Source organism: Lipotes vexillifer, unplaced genomic scaffold (genome assembly GCF_000442215.2).
Source record: "Lipotes vexillifer unplaced genomic scaffold, Lipotes_vexillifer_v1.1 scaffold414, whole genome shotgun sequence".
In the NCBI taxonomy this organism is placed as follows: domain Eukaryota; kingdom Metazoa; phylum Chordata; class Mammalia; order Artiodactyla; family Lipotidae; genus Lipotes; species Lipotes vexillifer.
In genome coordinates, this window is record NW_006782864.1 from 99,909 (window position 1) to 116,688 (window position 16,780).

At 48.2% G+C, this 16,780-nt stretch overlaps 1 protein-coding gene across 1 annotated transcript in view; it reads right to left on the reverse strand.

Moving 5' to 3' along the window:
• CSGALNACT1 (chondroitin sulfate N-acetylgalactosaminyltransferase 1) overlaps positions 1-16,780 on the reverse strand; it is an 83,008-nt gene that overhangs the window by 31,294 nt on the left and 34,934 nt on the right. The window contains exon 2 of the mRNA XM_007455457.1: positions 8,127-8,343. Within this exon, the coding sequence (XP_007455519.1) occupies positions 8,127-8,343 (217 nt within the window). The remainder of the gene's footprint in view (positions 1-8,126; positions 8,344-16,780) is intronic.

Consider the following 16,780-nt stretch of genomic DNA (forward strand, 5'->3'; position numbering starts at 1 on the left):
CAGAATGAGGGGATTAAAAAAGAGAGAAGGAGGAGGGGGAGGTGGGTTTAAGCAACACACCACTGGGCAAAGGGGACTGAATCTGAAGCAAGTTCTCCTGGGGGCACCCCCTCTACTCCTGGCCACACGTAAAGCCATCCTGGGAGGGGAAATGGCACGTGGAGCCTGTGAGGCTCATCCAGAGATCAGGACCACCAGAGAGCAAGGGAGGAAGAGGCTGCTGGAGCAAAGAGCCATCCTATCTCCATAGCAACAGTAGAGCCTGGAGCACAAAGGCCCCAAAGCAGTCCCACAGCAACTGACCAGAGGGTCCATACCTCTCCTCAGGGCACATCCGGGTGTCATTGCCACTCAGGGAGGGGACAAGTTATGAGGAGCTTTAGCCTCCTAACTTATTTTTTTTTTAACATCTTTATTGGAGTATAATTGCTTACAATGGTGTGTTAGTTTCTGCTTTATAACAAAGTGAATCAGCTATGCATACACATACATCCCCATATCCCCTCCCTCGTGCATCTCCCTCCCACTGTCCCTATCCCCTCCCCGCCCCCGTCTAGGCAGTCACAGAGCACCAAGATGCTCTCCCTGTGCTTAGACTCCTAACTTCTTGTAAATCCCAGAACATCACCCATTCTTGTTCATGGCCTCTTAAATAAAGGCCCTTAGGGTCTAGGGCTAGGAAAATCTTGTCTCACTCAACAAATAGCAGCTTCCTTCTCATTAACCACTGAGGCTGAAGGAAACTAGGCTTTCTTTTTCCCTCTCCCCCTTGCCTGCCAGGGGGTTCAGAGCTGGTGTTTCTGACAAGGTGCACTGCTTTTCCCTCAGTCCCAGCGCCCAGGTGTGCTTCACCCGTTCCACACTGTTACTGAGTACTAGTCCACTGACCTTTATAAAAATGGTTTTATGGAATTTGTATTTTTTATAAACACAAATAATTCTTAGGATTTGTTGAGATGGTTCTAATAATCATGAGAATAGAAGAGCAATCATAATAAATACCTTAGGCCATGAACTCCATAAACCCAGGAATCAATTTTGTCATGGGGGTCCACCCCACCCCGGACACAGTTCTGGACCAGGAAAGCTTGGTCCTTGGTCCTTGCAGATGGCACCCCATGCCCAGTCATCACCCCAAGTGAGCGATTTCTCAGATCCAGCCTTCCCCAGAGCTCTTTGTGTCTTGTGACCAGGCCTGCTCTCTCTGGGGGATTCCAGGCTCTACATCGATTTCTTCTGTCCAAGAAGACATATTTGTTATAATTCTTAGCCATTTGGGTCTTTTCTAGCTGAACACTTAGCAAACTGATACTGAAGTGGGAAATAAAAAACCTAACAACCAGCATCAGAGGTGAAAGGGACTCACGTGGACCAGTACTTTGATGTTATAGAAGATGCTAAAGCCCAGATGTATGAAGTGACTTGTAAAAGTCCTCAGCCAAACGGTGTCAGAGCAAAGGTTGTTTACATTTTAAAGGCGATGCACTGGGAGAATAATGTTTTAAATAACCTCAAGTGGTGATCAAAAATCTTGCCACCAACAAATGGCCAAAAAAAGAGATACAATCTGCCATAAACGTCACAAAGAGGAGGCCAAGGAAAGAAATGGAAGAGTCCACAGTAGCCTCGTGGTTCCAGCTCCACAAGTGCTACAGAAGAGGGGCTGGAGATGTGCAGCAGATGAGAAGGCTGGGGGACGGGGGCCCCGGGTCCGGGGCGGGGTCTCCACGCAGGGACGGCTGCAGCGGGGTATCTCGTCCCTCCACATCGCGAGGGAAGCAAGGCCATCCTAATGATGCTCAGTGAACTAACCCCCGCAAAGAGGCAGGTGTGGCAGGACCAGAGGGGGAAAGGCATCGCATTAAGTCAAGATCCTTCGTAAGAGCAGGAAGAAGAGCTGGGGCGAGGGGCACTGACAGCCAGACCCCTCCCCGCCCACCCAGCAAAGACAGGGCCAAAACCTCATTTTTATTCCCCATTTTTACCTGTGGGAGTGGAAAGAGCTGAAAACAACCGGTGGGTAAGATGAGAGAGGAAAACGAATGGGGGCCGATTCCCTCTGACGTTTTAGCCTCAGCCCTTAACAGAGGCCCCTGCTAGGAGCCAAAGGATCCCCCCTCCGCCGTTTAGGGCAGAGGCCCACCCACAACCAGGTAGAGTGAGGCTGGTACCACCACACGCCCGCCCCAAGGCCTGGAGGGACTGCAGGAATCTGGAGCCTCTAAGAAAGGTGCACAAAGGCCAGCGGAGCTGTCTCCTCCTTCACCTGCTCTTCCAGACCACAAAGAACGTGAGGAGAACACAAAATACAGCTGGGAGTGTGACACAGCCCTCAGTCAGGGTCGGGGACAGCCGAGGACAACCCACCACTACAACGTCAGAGCAGCAGAAAGCACGCCGCACGCAAGAGGGACGAAGGCAAACAGCAGAGAGCCAAATCTGATGGACAACAGCAAAGTTAAAGGAAGAAAGAAAAGGCATTCAGAAAGTAACAGTGTTCAATACGTGAATGAAAAACCTAGTCTGAGAGAAACTATAACTCTAATTGAAGTAAACGTCTTACAAATGTTTCACACTTTCTTAATAAAAATGTGAATTCAATTTAAAAAAGTTCAAAGAGGAAATGATATAAATAACAGATTATGATTAAGAAGCACATTCTGTGCTCAGAAAAATAGCGTGATAACCAAAAGAAAGAGAAGAAGTAAATTAGAAACAGCGAGGTACAGAATAGATGTATCTGAAAATCAAATTACTCACATAAAGGAAAGGCTTACGTGAAAGCAGATAAAAGACTAATGCTTTAAAAACTAGAGAGAAGCTAGTAAGTGGAGAAAACCTACAGAATGCACAACTGGGTCTGAGAAGCAGAGAAATCAAATCCAAAGCAGAAGTACTCAAAATTAGAACACCAGAAAAAGTTCCCTGAAATGAAAGAATCCACAAAACAAACAAGGAAACTGAATTACAGGAGAGAGAACAACAGGCACTGAGCTGAGTGAGACATATGCTGATTAAGTGATCACGATTCACAACAAAGGAAGGCATTCTTCCGTCATTTTCAGGAGAGACAAAATAAAGCTTTCCTAACACTTCTCCACGGCATCATCAGATGCAGAAGAACCTCTACAAGGTCCTAAGGAAAGAAAGTGTATCCAGAGTTTTAAGCCCAGTCACGTCATCCTTAAACTGTGCAGATAACAAGCAGACATTCTATTCTCAAGCACTCATGACTCTTCTTGAAGAAATGTCTTGACCATGAAATCCAGACAACCCAAACCTCAGGAATGAAGAAGCCACTGTTGGAGGACAGCTGATGAATGCACTAAATCCACTTAACACACAGGAGCTGTGGTTACAACACAAAGTGTAAGGGCTGCAAACTGTGACGAGGTAAAAATGATAGAGCAGTGATTTATGTCATAGAGTGTTCTGCCTATGTTTTCCTCTAAGAGTTTGATAGTGTCTGGCCTTACATTTAGGTCTTTAATCCATTTTGAGTTTATTTTCGTGTATGGTGTTAGGGAGTGTTCTAATTTCATACTTTTACATGTACCTGTCCAGTTTTCCCAGCACCACTTATTGAAGAGGCTGTCTTTTCTCCACTGTATACTCTTGCCTCCTTTATCAAAGATAAGGTGACCATATGCGCGTCGGTTTATCTCTGGGCTTTCTATCCTGTTCCATTGATCTATATTTCTGTTTTTATGCCAGTACCATACTGTCTTGATCACTGTAGCTTTGTAGTATAGTCTGAAGTCAGGGAGCCTGATTCCTCCAGCTCCATTTTTCGTTCTCAAGATTGCTTTGGCTATTCGGGGTCTTTTGTGTTTCCATACAAATTGTGAAATTTTTTGTTCTAGTTCTGTGAAAAATGCCAGTGGTAGTTTGATCGGGGTTGCCTTAAATCTGTAGATTGCTTTGGGTAGTAGAGTCATTTTCACAATGTTGAAACTAAAAAATAGAACTACCATATGACCCAACAATCCCACTACTGGGCATATACCATGAGAAAACCATAATTCAAAAAGAGTCATGTACCAAAATGTTCATTGCAGCTCTAATTACAATAGCCAGGACATGGAAGCAACCTAAGTGTCCATCAACGGATGAACGGATAAAGAAGATGTGGCACACATATACAATGGAATATTACTCAGCCATAAAAAGAAACAAAATTGAGTTATTTGTAGTGAGGTGGATGGGCCTAGAGTCTGTCATACAGAGTGAAGTAAGTCAGAAACAGAAAAACAAATACCATATGCTAACACATATATATGGAATCTAAGAAAAAAAAAAAAAGGTCATGAAGAACCTGGGGGCAAGACAGGAATAAAGACACAGAACTACTAGAGAATGGACTTGAGGATATGGGGAGGGGGAAGGGCAAGCTGGGACAAAGCGAGAGAGTGGCATGGACATATATACACTACCAAACGTAAGATAGATAGCTATTGGGAAGCAGCCGCATAGCACAGGGAGGTCAGCTCGGTGCTTTGTGACCACCTAGAGGGGTGGGATAGGGAGGGTGGGAGGGAGGGAGACGCAAGAGGGAAGAGATATGGGGATATATGTATGTGTATAACTGATTCACTTTGTTATAAAGCAGAAACTAACACACCATTGTAAAGCAATTATACTCCAATAAAGATGTTTAAAAAAAAAGTACCTTAAAGGAAAAAGAAAATGATAGAGCAAGTGGGGAGATGGGACCAGGAGAGCGAGAAAATATAACTGTGCTGCTCTCCTCTTCTTATTATAATTTTTCAACCAATGTAGTCTAAAACTAAAATATGGAGTAAAAATACATAATGATTCCAATATGTTCTGGTTTGTAAAGTCACTTTTTTAATTTTAGAGGGATCTTTTATAGCACAGAAACATTTTCTCAAAGATCAGCAATTTCTTCTGTTATACTTCAGATTCTCTTCTATAAATTTAAGTAAAGTAAAATTTAATACTTTAATTAAAAATAGAACATATAGCATGTCTCATGCTTAATTACATATCAAGCATGTTATTTTTCTATCTGTGTATATGCAAAGATAGGTGCCCAGAATGTTCAATTAATGTTAAAAATGGCTAATTTAGGGAAGCAGGGCCAAAAGTGAATTTTTAAATAATTTACCCCTGGTTGTGTTCTACTGTTTAAACATCTCATAATAGCCACGTGTCACTTTTATAAACTTAAAAGTCAGGTTTAAATTATAAAAGCAAAAACATATATTTTGTTGAATTTTTAAAGAAAACATAAAAAAATGCTAACTACATAAAAATTTACAAAATACAAAAATTTATAAAATGGAGAGAATCCAAAAGAAGGAAATAAAAATCACTCATAGTTCCATATTCAGTGCCAACCAGTTAACAGTTTCCACTCCTGGGATGGAAAGGACTTCATAAAGACAACATCAAATATTGAATAATTAGCCCCTTATATTTTCTCCCAATACTCTTATGGTCAATTTAATGGCATTGAAATATTTAATTGACCAGAGTTTACTTTGGGTTTTGGTGTGAAGTCAGAACTAAATCTTTTCTGCTGTTTGGTTAGTTGTCCTAAAGCCACACTCTGAACAATCCATTCTCTGCTGGCCAACTTGAAATGCCACCTTTACCAAGTTCTGACCTGGAATTAAATACCCCAGGCTTGAGCACCCTCTATCATTCCAATTTTTCAGGGACCTCAACGTGCTCGGAAGCCCCTGGTCCATGGAGCAGACTCCCCTGTCAGCCTCTGCTCAAGCGCCTTCCATCTGGGAAGCCTTTCTTGGCCCACTGTCCTGGTCTCTATTTCTATCTCTGTGGGACTAAGATTCTTCTCTCCATGAAGCCAGGTTCCTCTTATCCCTCCATCTGGTCCAGTGTCTGGTGCATACACAGGCCCTCCTTGTCCCCAAGGAACCAGTCTCCCTGACCACCCTATCCTGCCCACGTGCTACAGCGGGCATCTGAACAGTGACAGGCAAGAGAAAGGACTCCTGGATTTTTGTTTTTAAAACATTAACTAGAATGACATTCATTTCACCACTTCCACTTTGGAGACTTGTAAAGGTTTTACTTTTTTCAACAATATTTCCCTTCTAATTTTGCTCCTACTGTTAATTACTTGCCATCCTTGTGACACTAAGGCAATAATCAGTCATAATAATTAGTCATATGCACCCAAGAGAATCATTCTTCCAGGCTCCAGAGTCCTGCAAGGAGGACTTGGCTGTCCCCTGAGCAGACAGCCCTCCGGCGGGGGCACCATCTCGCCAAGCTCAGCTCTCTAGCGACCAGCCTGTGTGCTAAAGCCAACCTCAGGGCCCTGCCCCAGGCTCCAGGCAGCTTCCTAGCCGAGGGAACTTTCTATAAACTTGTCCTGGGAACAGGCACACTGGCCACTGGGAGTCAGGGCTTGCCTTCAGGCCTGGTACCCAGCCCTGGGTCCGTCCTCCCAGGATGGATGCTTCATCGGCCAGTGCACTCGGCCGGTGCGAAGAGAAGGCAGAGAGGGACACAGACGCACCCAGGGGGGCTGAAGGGAGCCACAGCCACACAGACACTTCAGTGCCGGAGCCAGAGGGGCGCTGCCAACAGTCGTGGGATCGTGCGCCGGGGTGTTCTCCAAACTGGTGGGGTGTGGGTGTGGGAAGATCAGCTCAGCCAGCTCCGCAGGATGTCATGCTGAAGGCCCAGCTCCCAAACCAGAGAAGACAAAGGCAGCCATTGCTTCAAAGGCCACAACTAGACCCACTGGGTAGAAATTACAGGGAGGCAGACTTCAGGTGCAAGTAACAGCGAGCTTTCTACCCGGAGCAGCAGCCCGCCCTGGCACGCATGCGCACACACCACACACACACACACACACACACACACACACACACACACACAGCCGTATCAGGAGTGCTGCTGAGGGATTCTGAACTCACAGAAGACCAGGTCAGAGGGCCCCCCAAAGACTCTTGGGTTCTGCCCTTAAAATGTAGCTAGAAAAGGGTTACTCTTTTTAGTTGGAGAAGATGTATTAAGGACCTATTTACGAAGCTTAATGATAGGGTGCCAGGAGGACACAGGGATGAGAGCAATATCCCCTCCTCCTGACTGCAGAGCTGTTATTATCTCCAGGCCTGAATATGCTAGTGGAGAAGGTTCTGGAAGCTGGAATGAGACCATCTTGAGGGAAGGGCCATCTTGAGAGGAGCTGTCACCTTTGCTTGAAGGACACATTCAGACTGAGGTTACAAGACAGAGAAGGGACCCAGATACATAAGTGTTGGGCTTCATTTACTCCCATCTCTGAAGCCTGGCCAGAAATGGGTTACTCTTCAAACGTGTTCATTATCCAGAATTTTGAGAAGCATCAACTACACCCTTACACTGAGCCTTACTGGCTTTTAATAAAGTGAATTTAATGATAAAAGATTAAAAATAAGTTTGATCTTCCGATATTTATCATTAGGCACACATGACGTTCTATCTTCAAAATAAGCTGGCTAAGTCAGCTAGCCGATTGACCTCAAGCAGCATGTGAGTGTTGTCCACAAGAGTGTAAGATCCGACACCACACCGTCAGGAGCTTGAAGACACGTGTAAAAACTACACACTGCATCGGAACATAAAACCAGCTTAAATCTTGAGTAGCTACAAAAATGAGTGCTGGGAGGCTTCTCGGCATAATTTTACATGTGATCTCCAAGGAGACACAGGTTAAAATAAAAAAGACTCTGACTGAATGCATTCCAGCTGCTGCCAGGGCAGGACACCAAAGGAAGCCAGGCTGCAGCCGAGCACACAGGTCCACGGCCACGCGGGTGCCGGCCTTTCGGAGGCTGGGAGGGGCCCAGTCCAGTGAGGGGACAGCACGGCCTCGTGGTCCCCCAACTGCGGTCAGAATGGAAGCCAGCAGGCATGACCCTACAGATCCTGATGAAAACCCAGTCCTCCTAACCTTTGCTTCTGAAGGTAAATCCGCTTATCTGGCAGCTTTCTAATTGCTTTAGGGAAAGGCAGATACAAAGACAAACTTTACAGGAAGAAATCAGAGTCGAACAGGGAGAGACAGGGGCCTTCATGCTGGGCAGGGACCAGGGAGGGACGGGATGTGCCATCAGCATTTCACAAAGACGTGCCGACAGGCCCACCTGAAATTCTGCATGAACTGCCGGAACTTGTCCACCCTCCTGGCCAGTGGGACGATGACATTGACCAGTGTGCCGGCCATGTTCAAATCCTCCTTCTTCACCTTCATGATGGGGCCAAAGGGTCGGAACAAGACAAGCCGTCTGAACTCGTGCTTGTGGTCCCCTCTGAACGTGAGCTCATACAAAGTGCCTTTATCCTTTTCAGTGCGGTAGATCCCTGTTAACAGACACAAGGAGAGACAGTTCTAAAAATTAACCGTGGCTGCTGAGTGTTTTTAATAGCCACGAGCTAGCACAAAATGCCTTACTTTAAAAAATTAAATCTCCACACCTAATACTTATTAGAAAACTCAAAATGCTCCCACTTAAATTGCAAAAGAAATGAAAATACCATCAATTTAAAAATGGGTTATGAAGACCTCAAAAAAACACACGGCAAAAAGTTTGTAACGTTGTAATTCAAAAAGAGTCATGTACCAAAATGTTCATTGCAGCTCTATTTACAATAGCCAGGACATGGAAGCAACCTAAGTGTCCATCAACAGATGAATGGATAAAGAAGATGTGGCACATATATATAATGGAATATTACTCAGCCATAAAAAGAAACGAAATTGAGATATTTGTAATGAGGTGGATGGACCTAGAGTCTGTCATACAGAGTGAAGTCAGAAAGAGAAAAACAAATACCGTATGCTAACACGTATATATGGAATCTAAGGGGAAAAAAAAGGTCATGAAGAACCTAGGGGCAAGACAGGAATAAAGGCACAGACCTACTAGAGAATGGACTTGAGGATATGGGGATGGGGAAGGGCAAGGGTAAGCTGTGACAAAGTGAGAGATTGGCATGGACATATATACACTACCAAACGTAAAATAGATAGCTAGTGGGAAGCAGCTGCAGAGCACAGGGAGATCAGCTCGGTGCTTTGTGACCACCTAGAGGGGTGCGATAGGGAGGGTGGGAGGAAGGGAGACCTAAGAGGGAAGAGATATGGGAACATATGTATATGTATAACTGATTCACTTTGTTATAAAGCAGAAACTAACACACCATTGTAAAGCAATTATACTCCAATAAAGATGTTAAAAAAAAAGTTTGTAACGTTGGATACAAAGCTGCATTTATACTATTCAGAGGCATTTAAAAAAGGACTGTAAGGAAATACATCAAAATAAGACTGGCTGTGCTGTGGAGAAGGGTTATGTGTTTTTTCTTTTCTGCTATTTATCTACATTTCTGCAATATGATAAGATACATACTTTAATATTATATTTAATTTAAGAAGCGTGTTAAAACTATCTCTGAGAAACGACAGCCATTTCATATGAAGTGACCACAGTGGTCCATTCGGGGCACTGGGAGCCACTCGGGCCGCTCCCATGGGTCATGTGGCCCCATGGAAGCTTCCGGAAGCACTAAAGCAGACGGCATGTACAGTACCAGCACAGCGGCAGGTGCACGTCTTGCGTAACTTCCGCTCTGGGAAGCAGCATAGCCAGCACCTCAGAGCCAGCCTACTTGGGGCGACGATGGGCCCCCCAAGTGTTGCCGTCACTGGAACTCCACTGTCTCATTGCTGGGCGGACCGTGTGACCCAGCTTTTCGCTCAACGACGGGATGAGGCTCCGCAGGCCTGACCAGACAGAACTTCCCCGCCTCACGAGCCAACCATCCCCAGGGGCCTAAGTTCCACACCTCCCCATGTCACTGGGCTTGTGGGTGTTTTCCTACCGGCAGAAAAACCCATCCAGTTAGACAAGTCACCAGAGAAGAGTCCTCGTCTCTCTTCTCTTGACTGGCCAGGTTTTCCCTTTCTCGTCCTCCCTTCCTCTGAGCCCCTACTTTGGCTGGGATGCACCCTGGGCCCTGAGTAGCTACAAAGGCGACTCCACAGAAGGCATCCTCCTGGGCTCGCCGGTTTCCAGGCCTCTTCGAGCCCTTCTCTTTTCATCCTCACCCCCCCTCTCCTCTCTTCTGTGGGGACCACAGGTCTGCTGCACAAATGCCTCTGTTCTTCCCCTTCCAGGAGCTGTTCACCCCACACCCCTGGCTCTGCGGCCTCTCTGATCTCCCTCCAGGGCCGCAGAGAGGAGCCTGGGCTGCGAATCTTCCAGGGGGCCTCACCTGCCACCGCCCAGAGGTTCACACACACAGCCCGACACCGGCGGCTCGGGGACTCAAGGACCTGGGCGCAGGTCTACAAGGATGGGGTGGAGCTCCCTCCTGAAGCCCCCTGGGCTCCCCAGTGCAGGTCGGGGAAGCTGAGAGAAGGTCTGCCGAGCTCCTGCTGGGACGAGGTCCCAGCATCCCCACCGGGACCACTCATGGGAGAAGGGAGGGGCACTTCTCACGAGGCTCGGCGGATGTCTCTGAAAACGTGAAGTGGCTCCCTTTGAAGCCTGTTCACCCTTTCAGGCAACTGGTCCTCGCAGAGGACACGGGCTCTTCCCACTCTGCTGCCCAGAGCAGCTGGGCAGCCACCAGCTCCCAGGGGCCCAGGTGAGGTGGGGCTGAGTCAGGAAGCAGTCGGCTCAGTTAACAGCATCTCTGCTGGACAGAAGCACAGCTGTGACCCGGGGCCGGCAAGTACCCCTGCTCTCCACGGCAACCCCCGCGCAAGGCTGCTACAGCTGAACCTGCAGATGGCAAGTATGTGGGCCGGCATGGCTTCTCAGAATTGGAGTCATTTTCTTTCTCAGCACCAGGATCAGAATCATTAACTTTTAAAATCTAAATCCACAAATTTGAAGATGCAGGTATGCACCTGTCTCAAGAGATGGGCGTGCATTTATAAAGAACCAGAGAACATAGCAGTCCTAATTAATAATGATTCCTACGACCATGCCTGCAGGGAGCCGCACCAGCATCCCGGGGGACAGGAGCAGCCTGCCTTCCTGGTTCCCGGACACACCCTCCCCCCACGCCTCCGGGACCACCAGGAGCCAGTGGACCAGGCCGATCTCGGCCACAACTCCAGCTGCTTTGTCGGCATCACCCGCATCCTGTGCCTTGAAAAAGCTATTACATCAGCAACTTTTTAGCATATTTCCCCCTACTGTGCCTAATTCAATTCATTATGTCCTATAAACCTGATTTTAGATCCCTTAACCCATCTATTTTAAATAAGTTACTTAAAGCTCTCTGTGTCCACCAAAACCCAGCCCCAGCCCTTGTCCACCACACCCACAGGTACGTCCCCCCACCCCAGTCTCCTGTGACATAAGGACAGCACCTAAATAAAGCCCGTGCCTCCTGGAAACCTTCAGGGGTGGAATCTCGGACAGTCTCCCTCTGAGAGAAAGGGAGCAGAAGCACCGTGGCAGGATCGGGTTTTCAGCCAACGAGCTGCACGCACAATGGCAAAGGCAAAGCAGGTTGGCCACGCGAATACCTCCCTGGTAATATTTTATAGGGCAGTATCATTCTCATCCACTATGCAAATTAAAGATCAAAATAAGGACTGGGCTTCCCTGGTGGCGCAGTGGTTGAGAGTCCGCCTGCCGATGCAGGGGACGCGGGTTCGTGCCCCGGTCCGGGAAGATCCCACATGCCGCGGAGCGGCTGGGCCCGTGAGCCATGGCCGCTGAGCCTGCGTGTCCGGAGCCTGTGCTCCGCAACGGGAGAGGCCGCAACAGTGAGAGGCCTGCGTACCGCAAAAAAATAAATAAATAAATAAATAAATAAGGACTCTGGAGCTGGCTTAGAGCTTAGTCTAATGCCTTTTCCCTCTTTCTGCCACTAGGTGCCCACCTTCCTGTGAGCTTGCTATTTCTGCTCCCTGTGCAGGCAGACCCGTGCTTGACCTGCTCTCATCCAGGGGTCCAGGCCCCAGGACCAGCAACTAGATGGGGACACCTCCAGGAATCCAAGATACAGCTCCTCCGTCTGCTGCAAATGTCTGCTCCTTCAGTAGGCGAGGAGCTTACCAGATGTGGACCTGACCCCCTCCATCCTGCCTTCCACTTAAGGACCTCAGAAATCATGATGCCGAAGGTCCCCGCCCTCACGTCCCCACCCTCACTCAGGACGAGTGGACATGGCTGTGGCCAGTGCTGCACTGCTGAGCCCAGAGGTATCTCCACTTTCATCCCCGCCTTTCCTACCTTCCCGCATGGAGCCCAGGTCCCCCAGCTAGATACCTGCCACCTCTGACACCCCTGCCCCACTTCCAGGGCCCGGTCCATCCTGCACATACCCTGGGGCCCTTAGCTTCCTATAGCATCACTCTACTCCTGCTCTGGCCCAGCTCAGAAGCCCCCCAGCTTCTCACAGCCCAGAGAGCAAAGCACCAATACTACAGCCAAGCCTTCAAACCCTCCCCCATCTGGCTCCAAACTCCTGTCCTAATTGTAGGTCCTGCCCCTGCTTCACATGAAACTGGGTTTACATCGAGCATATACAACTACTCTTCCCCCTGGAAAAATTGGAACCGAAAGTGCAACGCTGGTGGGAATGTAAAATGGTGCAGCTGTGGAAAAGAGCCTGGCAGTTCCCTCAAAAGTTAAATACAGAATTTTAATCTGACCCAGCCATTCCACTTCTGGGTGTGCACCCAAAAGAGCTGAAAACAGAGACTTGAACAGACACTTGTACACACATGTTAATAGCAGCCAACTGTGGCAACAACTCAAACCTCCATGAACAGGTGAATGGATGGACAAAGTGTGGTCTATACATGCAGTGCAATGTTACTCAGCCTTAAAAAGGAATGACATTCAGACACATGCTACAGCATGGATGGACCCGAAAACACGAGCTAAGTGGAGTCAGCTAGACAGAAAAGGACAGAGACTGTATGAACCCCCTCGAACGAGGAGTCTAAAGTAGTCAGATTCACAGAGACAGGCAGTAGACTGGGGCTCACCAGAGGCTGGGGCAGGGGGAGGGGACTTAGTGTCTAATGGGCATGGAGTTTCAGTCTGACACAATGAAAAAGTTCTAGAAATGCGTGGGGATGACAGTTACACACAATGTGAGTGTACTTAATGCCAATGAACTGTACACCTAAAAATGGTTAAAATAGGGAATTCCCTGGTGGTCCAGTGGTTAGGACTCCATGCTCTCACTGCGGAGGGTGCGGGTTCAATCCTTGGTTGAGGAATTAAGATCCCATAAGCTGCGCAGTGTGGCCAAAAGAAAAAAAGCTTAAAGTGGTGAATTTTACGTTATGTGTATTTTACCACAATAAATGCTGTCCTGTGAAAAAGCCTGGCACTTTCTCAAGACACAGGTCCCCACCGGTCCCCCCCTCACCCCTGCTAAACAGGACCCTCCTCCCCTGGGAAGATTCCCAGACTTTCTCAATACTAAGTGATCGCTCGCTCCTCCAGACATGCGGATCTGAGAGCTTAAACACCTCTGTGTGGAGCTGCTCTCCTGGCCCGTGACACATGTGCCCCCGGACATGGTCTAGTCCAGCCTCTCATTTTACAGACGAGCACACCGAGACCCAGGGAAGCTGAAAATTTCCTCCCTCGAGGTCGTCTTCCATACCCAACACGAACCCCTCAGAGCAAAGGAAGAAGCAGCAGCATCTGAGAAGTCAGAAAAACGACATAAGGTCTGTGGTAAAAACCACGGTTCATAGCTCCTTTACCCTCGGATAACCCTTACAGGCCCCCTTGGAGCTTTTCTCTTTCTTTTACACATAGCTCTAACAGCTGCTAAATAACAATTATCTGAGTTCAGAGTCTACAACACACTAAAATTAGTAAATTTTGAAAAGGGGGGGGGATTTTCATGAAAAAAAAAATTTCCAGAAAAAGGAGAGTATATGTGGAAAGAAAAGGTGTAACAGGCAGAAATGCTGACAGTAGTAAGCAGTGACAGGTCACCTCCTAACAGCAGGGGGAGACAGAATGTTATTATTTTTTTTAATTTAACAGAAATGTCTGGGATCATCTAATATAAAGAAAAAAAAAACTCCACCCATGTAAACTGCCTTTGAAGACATCAGCGTAAGAGCCTAATCTCCTTAGTCTGTTCAGAAAGAGAAACTGGGACATACCTGAGAAAGATTTTATTTCACAATGGTAATTTTCTACTATTGTGGTGCTTCAGTTATCTAGAGAATTCCACTTAGATGAAACGTCTCACTCTCAGCCCACGTGGGATAACAAGACATCATCACAGTGCCATCTGTTGTCAGCTCTATTTTCTTAGGGAAAGTAGCAGACATTTGACATTTGCGAAAGACTGCTGTGAATCCCCCGATGCTCAGAGACCACAATGTAAATAATTCTCCCCATAAAGACAGTAAAAAGTAACCACTTTACAGCTTTCCTCCTCTGCCAGGTTACTGGACGCCTGCACACACCTTGTTTCTCCTGCATCACAGGGCATCAGCTCACAGCCGCTTCTGTACTCATCCTGACTCAGGTTCATCCCCATTAACTTTCACTAAACATTTCTTTTGATAAGAAACAGCTGCACCGACTGATGTCCTTGCTGAAACAATTCATGAATCCCCTTTTTTATTCCTATTTATTGCATTTGTTCATGCTGTAGATCCATGCTGACAAACTCAACACTTGCTACTTTTTTTTTTAAATTATTTTTATTTATTTATTTTTGGCTACATTGGGTCTTCGTTGCTGCGTGCGGGCTTTCTCTAAGTTGTGGCGAGCGGGGTTTACTCTTCATTGCGGTGCACGGGCTTCTCACTGCAGTGGCTTCTCTTGTTGTGCAGCGCGGGCTCCAACACTTCATTCTTAATCCATCAAGAATTTCTAAGAACCTCACTTACTGAGGGTTCCTCCTTACTTCATCACTGATACTGGCAGTCGACTTCTTTTCAGAGCCATCTTTTCCCCACAAAGCTACAGATCATCTCCATGAAGACAATCATGTACCTGATACTAAGTGGGAAGCGAAGACGTGTTATGATCCCAGCGTAGCAGTGGGCTGGGCTCCTCACCAGGTGTACCACCAGCCATGCACAATTCCTAGTCACATGACATGGTTATTTTTATCCTTATTGATTTTCCTTATGGGTATCATTCACCATGGACTGTGTTCTCCATTAGAGATATAAAAAGGGTTGTGATAAAAAAAAAAAATCATTGTGGGGACTTCCCTGGTGGCACAGTGGTTAAGAATCCGCCTGCCAATGCAGGGGACACGAGTTCGAGCCCTGGTCCAGGAAGATCCCACATGCCGCAGAGCAACTAAGACCGTACGCCACAACTACCGAGCCCACGTGCCGCAACTACTGAAGCCCGCAAGCCTAGAGCCCGTGCTCCGCAACAAGAGAAGCCACCGCAATGAGAAGCCCACGCGCCGCAACGAAGAGTAGCCCCTGCTCGCCGCAACTAGAGAAAGCCCACGTGCAGCAGTGAAGACACAATGCAGCCAAAAATAAATTAAAGACTGAAAAAGAAAATCACTGTGCTCTCAGAATTCACATTCTAGAGAGAAGGCAGACAGGTAAACCAAAGAGGCACGTACAACATGCTAAGCACCTGAGAGTCTGCCCACGTACAAGGAGCAGAAAGGAGGGCGTCTCCACCTGCTGAGGGTGTGGACACGCTGACAGATGATATTTCACCAGAACTGGAGACTGGGCGTTTGCCAAGACTACAAAATCAGAGAGAACATTCCACGGAACGATAACAAAGATACTGAACAAACAAAACCAACTTGTTATGTTTGGCAAACTTGCAGCAGTTCAGCCAGGCTGGGGCACAAGAGGCAGGAGCAGGAGGTGAAGCTGGGCAGTGAGGTAGAGCACAGCACGCTGGCCACCAGGGCCTCCTAGGGAACAAATCTTCCCCGAGCTCAGGGGAGAGGCAAAGTGGTGTTAGTGCCATCGCCTGACAGCGTGTGGATGGAGGACGGGGGTGAGATCAGGGCCCTGAGGGAAGAAACCCTGTGACTCAGCAGGAAGCTGAGACAGCGCCAGCAAGATGAGGGCAAGTGGCAAAGGCTGGAGAGAACCGGTTAGAGGTGAGAGGGCAGGCGAGGGGAGTGAGCTGCAGGTGAGGCGAGGCCTACGAGTTAAAAGTCTGAAATGCTGACTTGAGGAGCTTGTGTCTGAAGCCCTGCAGACAGGCCCTTTGCAGAGTGAGATGCCCCAGCGTTTGGGGGGCTGCGGAAGTGTAGAGAGTGAGAAGAGGGGCCCCGGAGGCAGGTGCTGCGTAGCCAGCAGGGAGGCTGCCAGGTCAGGCGCAGGACGGGGCGGCAGGGCAGCTCACGGTGGGCCAGGGCAGCTCAGCGCCCGCTGCTGCGTCAAGGTCAAGTAAGATGAGGACGGGGCAAGCCCACTGGATGGCAAGCGGCCCAGCGGTGGCCCCGGCCATGACGTTCCCGGAAGCGACAGGGTCTGGAGCAAATCTGAAAGAGGGTGAGAGGTCGAGGGGCAGGAGTGAGCTAGGCGAGGAAAGCATCTTGCTTCTGTTTCCTGGAAGCTGTCAAGTTTCTTCCTGCGCCAGGACCTTTGCCCTTTCCTCCGCCTCTGCCTGGGATGCCTCCCCAGGCGAGGCACCGCCGCATCCTTTCCCCCCTTGTAGGTCTCGACCCAGATGCACCTCTTCCACGAGGCCGTCTCCCGTCCGCCTCGGTCCCCTCTTCCACGCGCCCTGTTCTAGAGCCGTCGCAGCCCATTACCTGAGGGTGTTCACCTTCCTCGCCCTTGTGCCCCCCCCCCCCC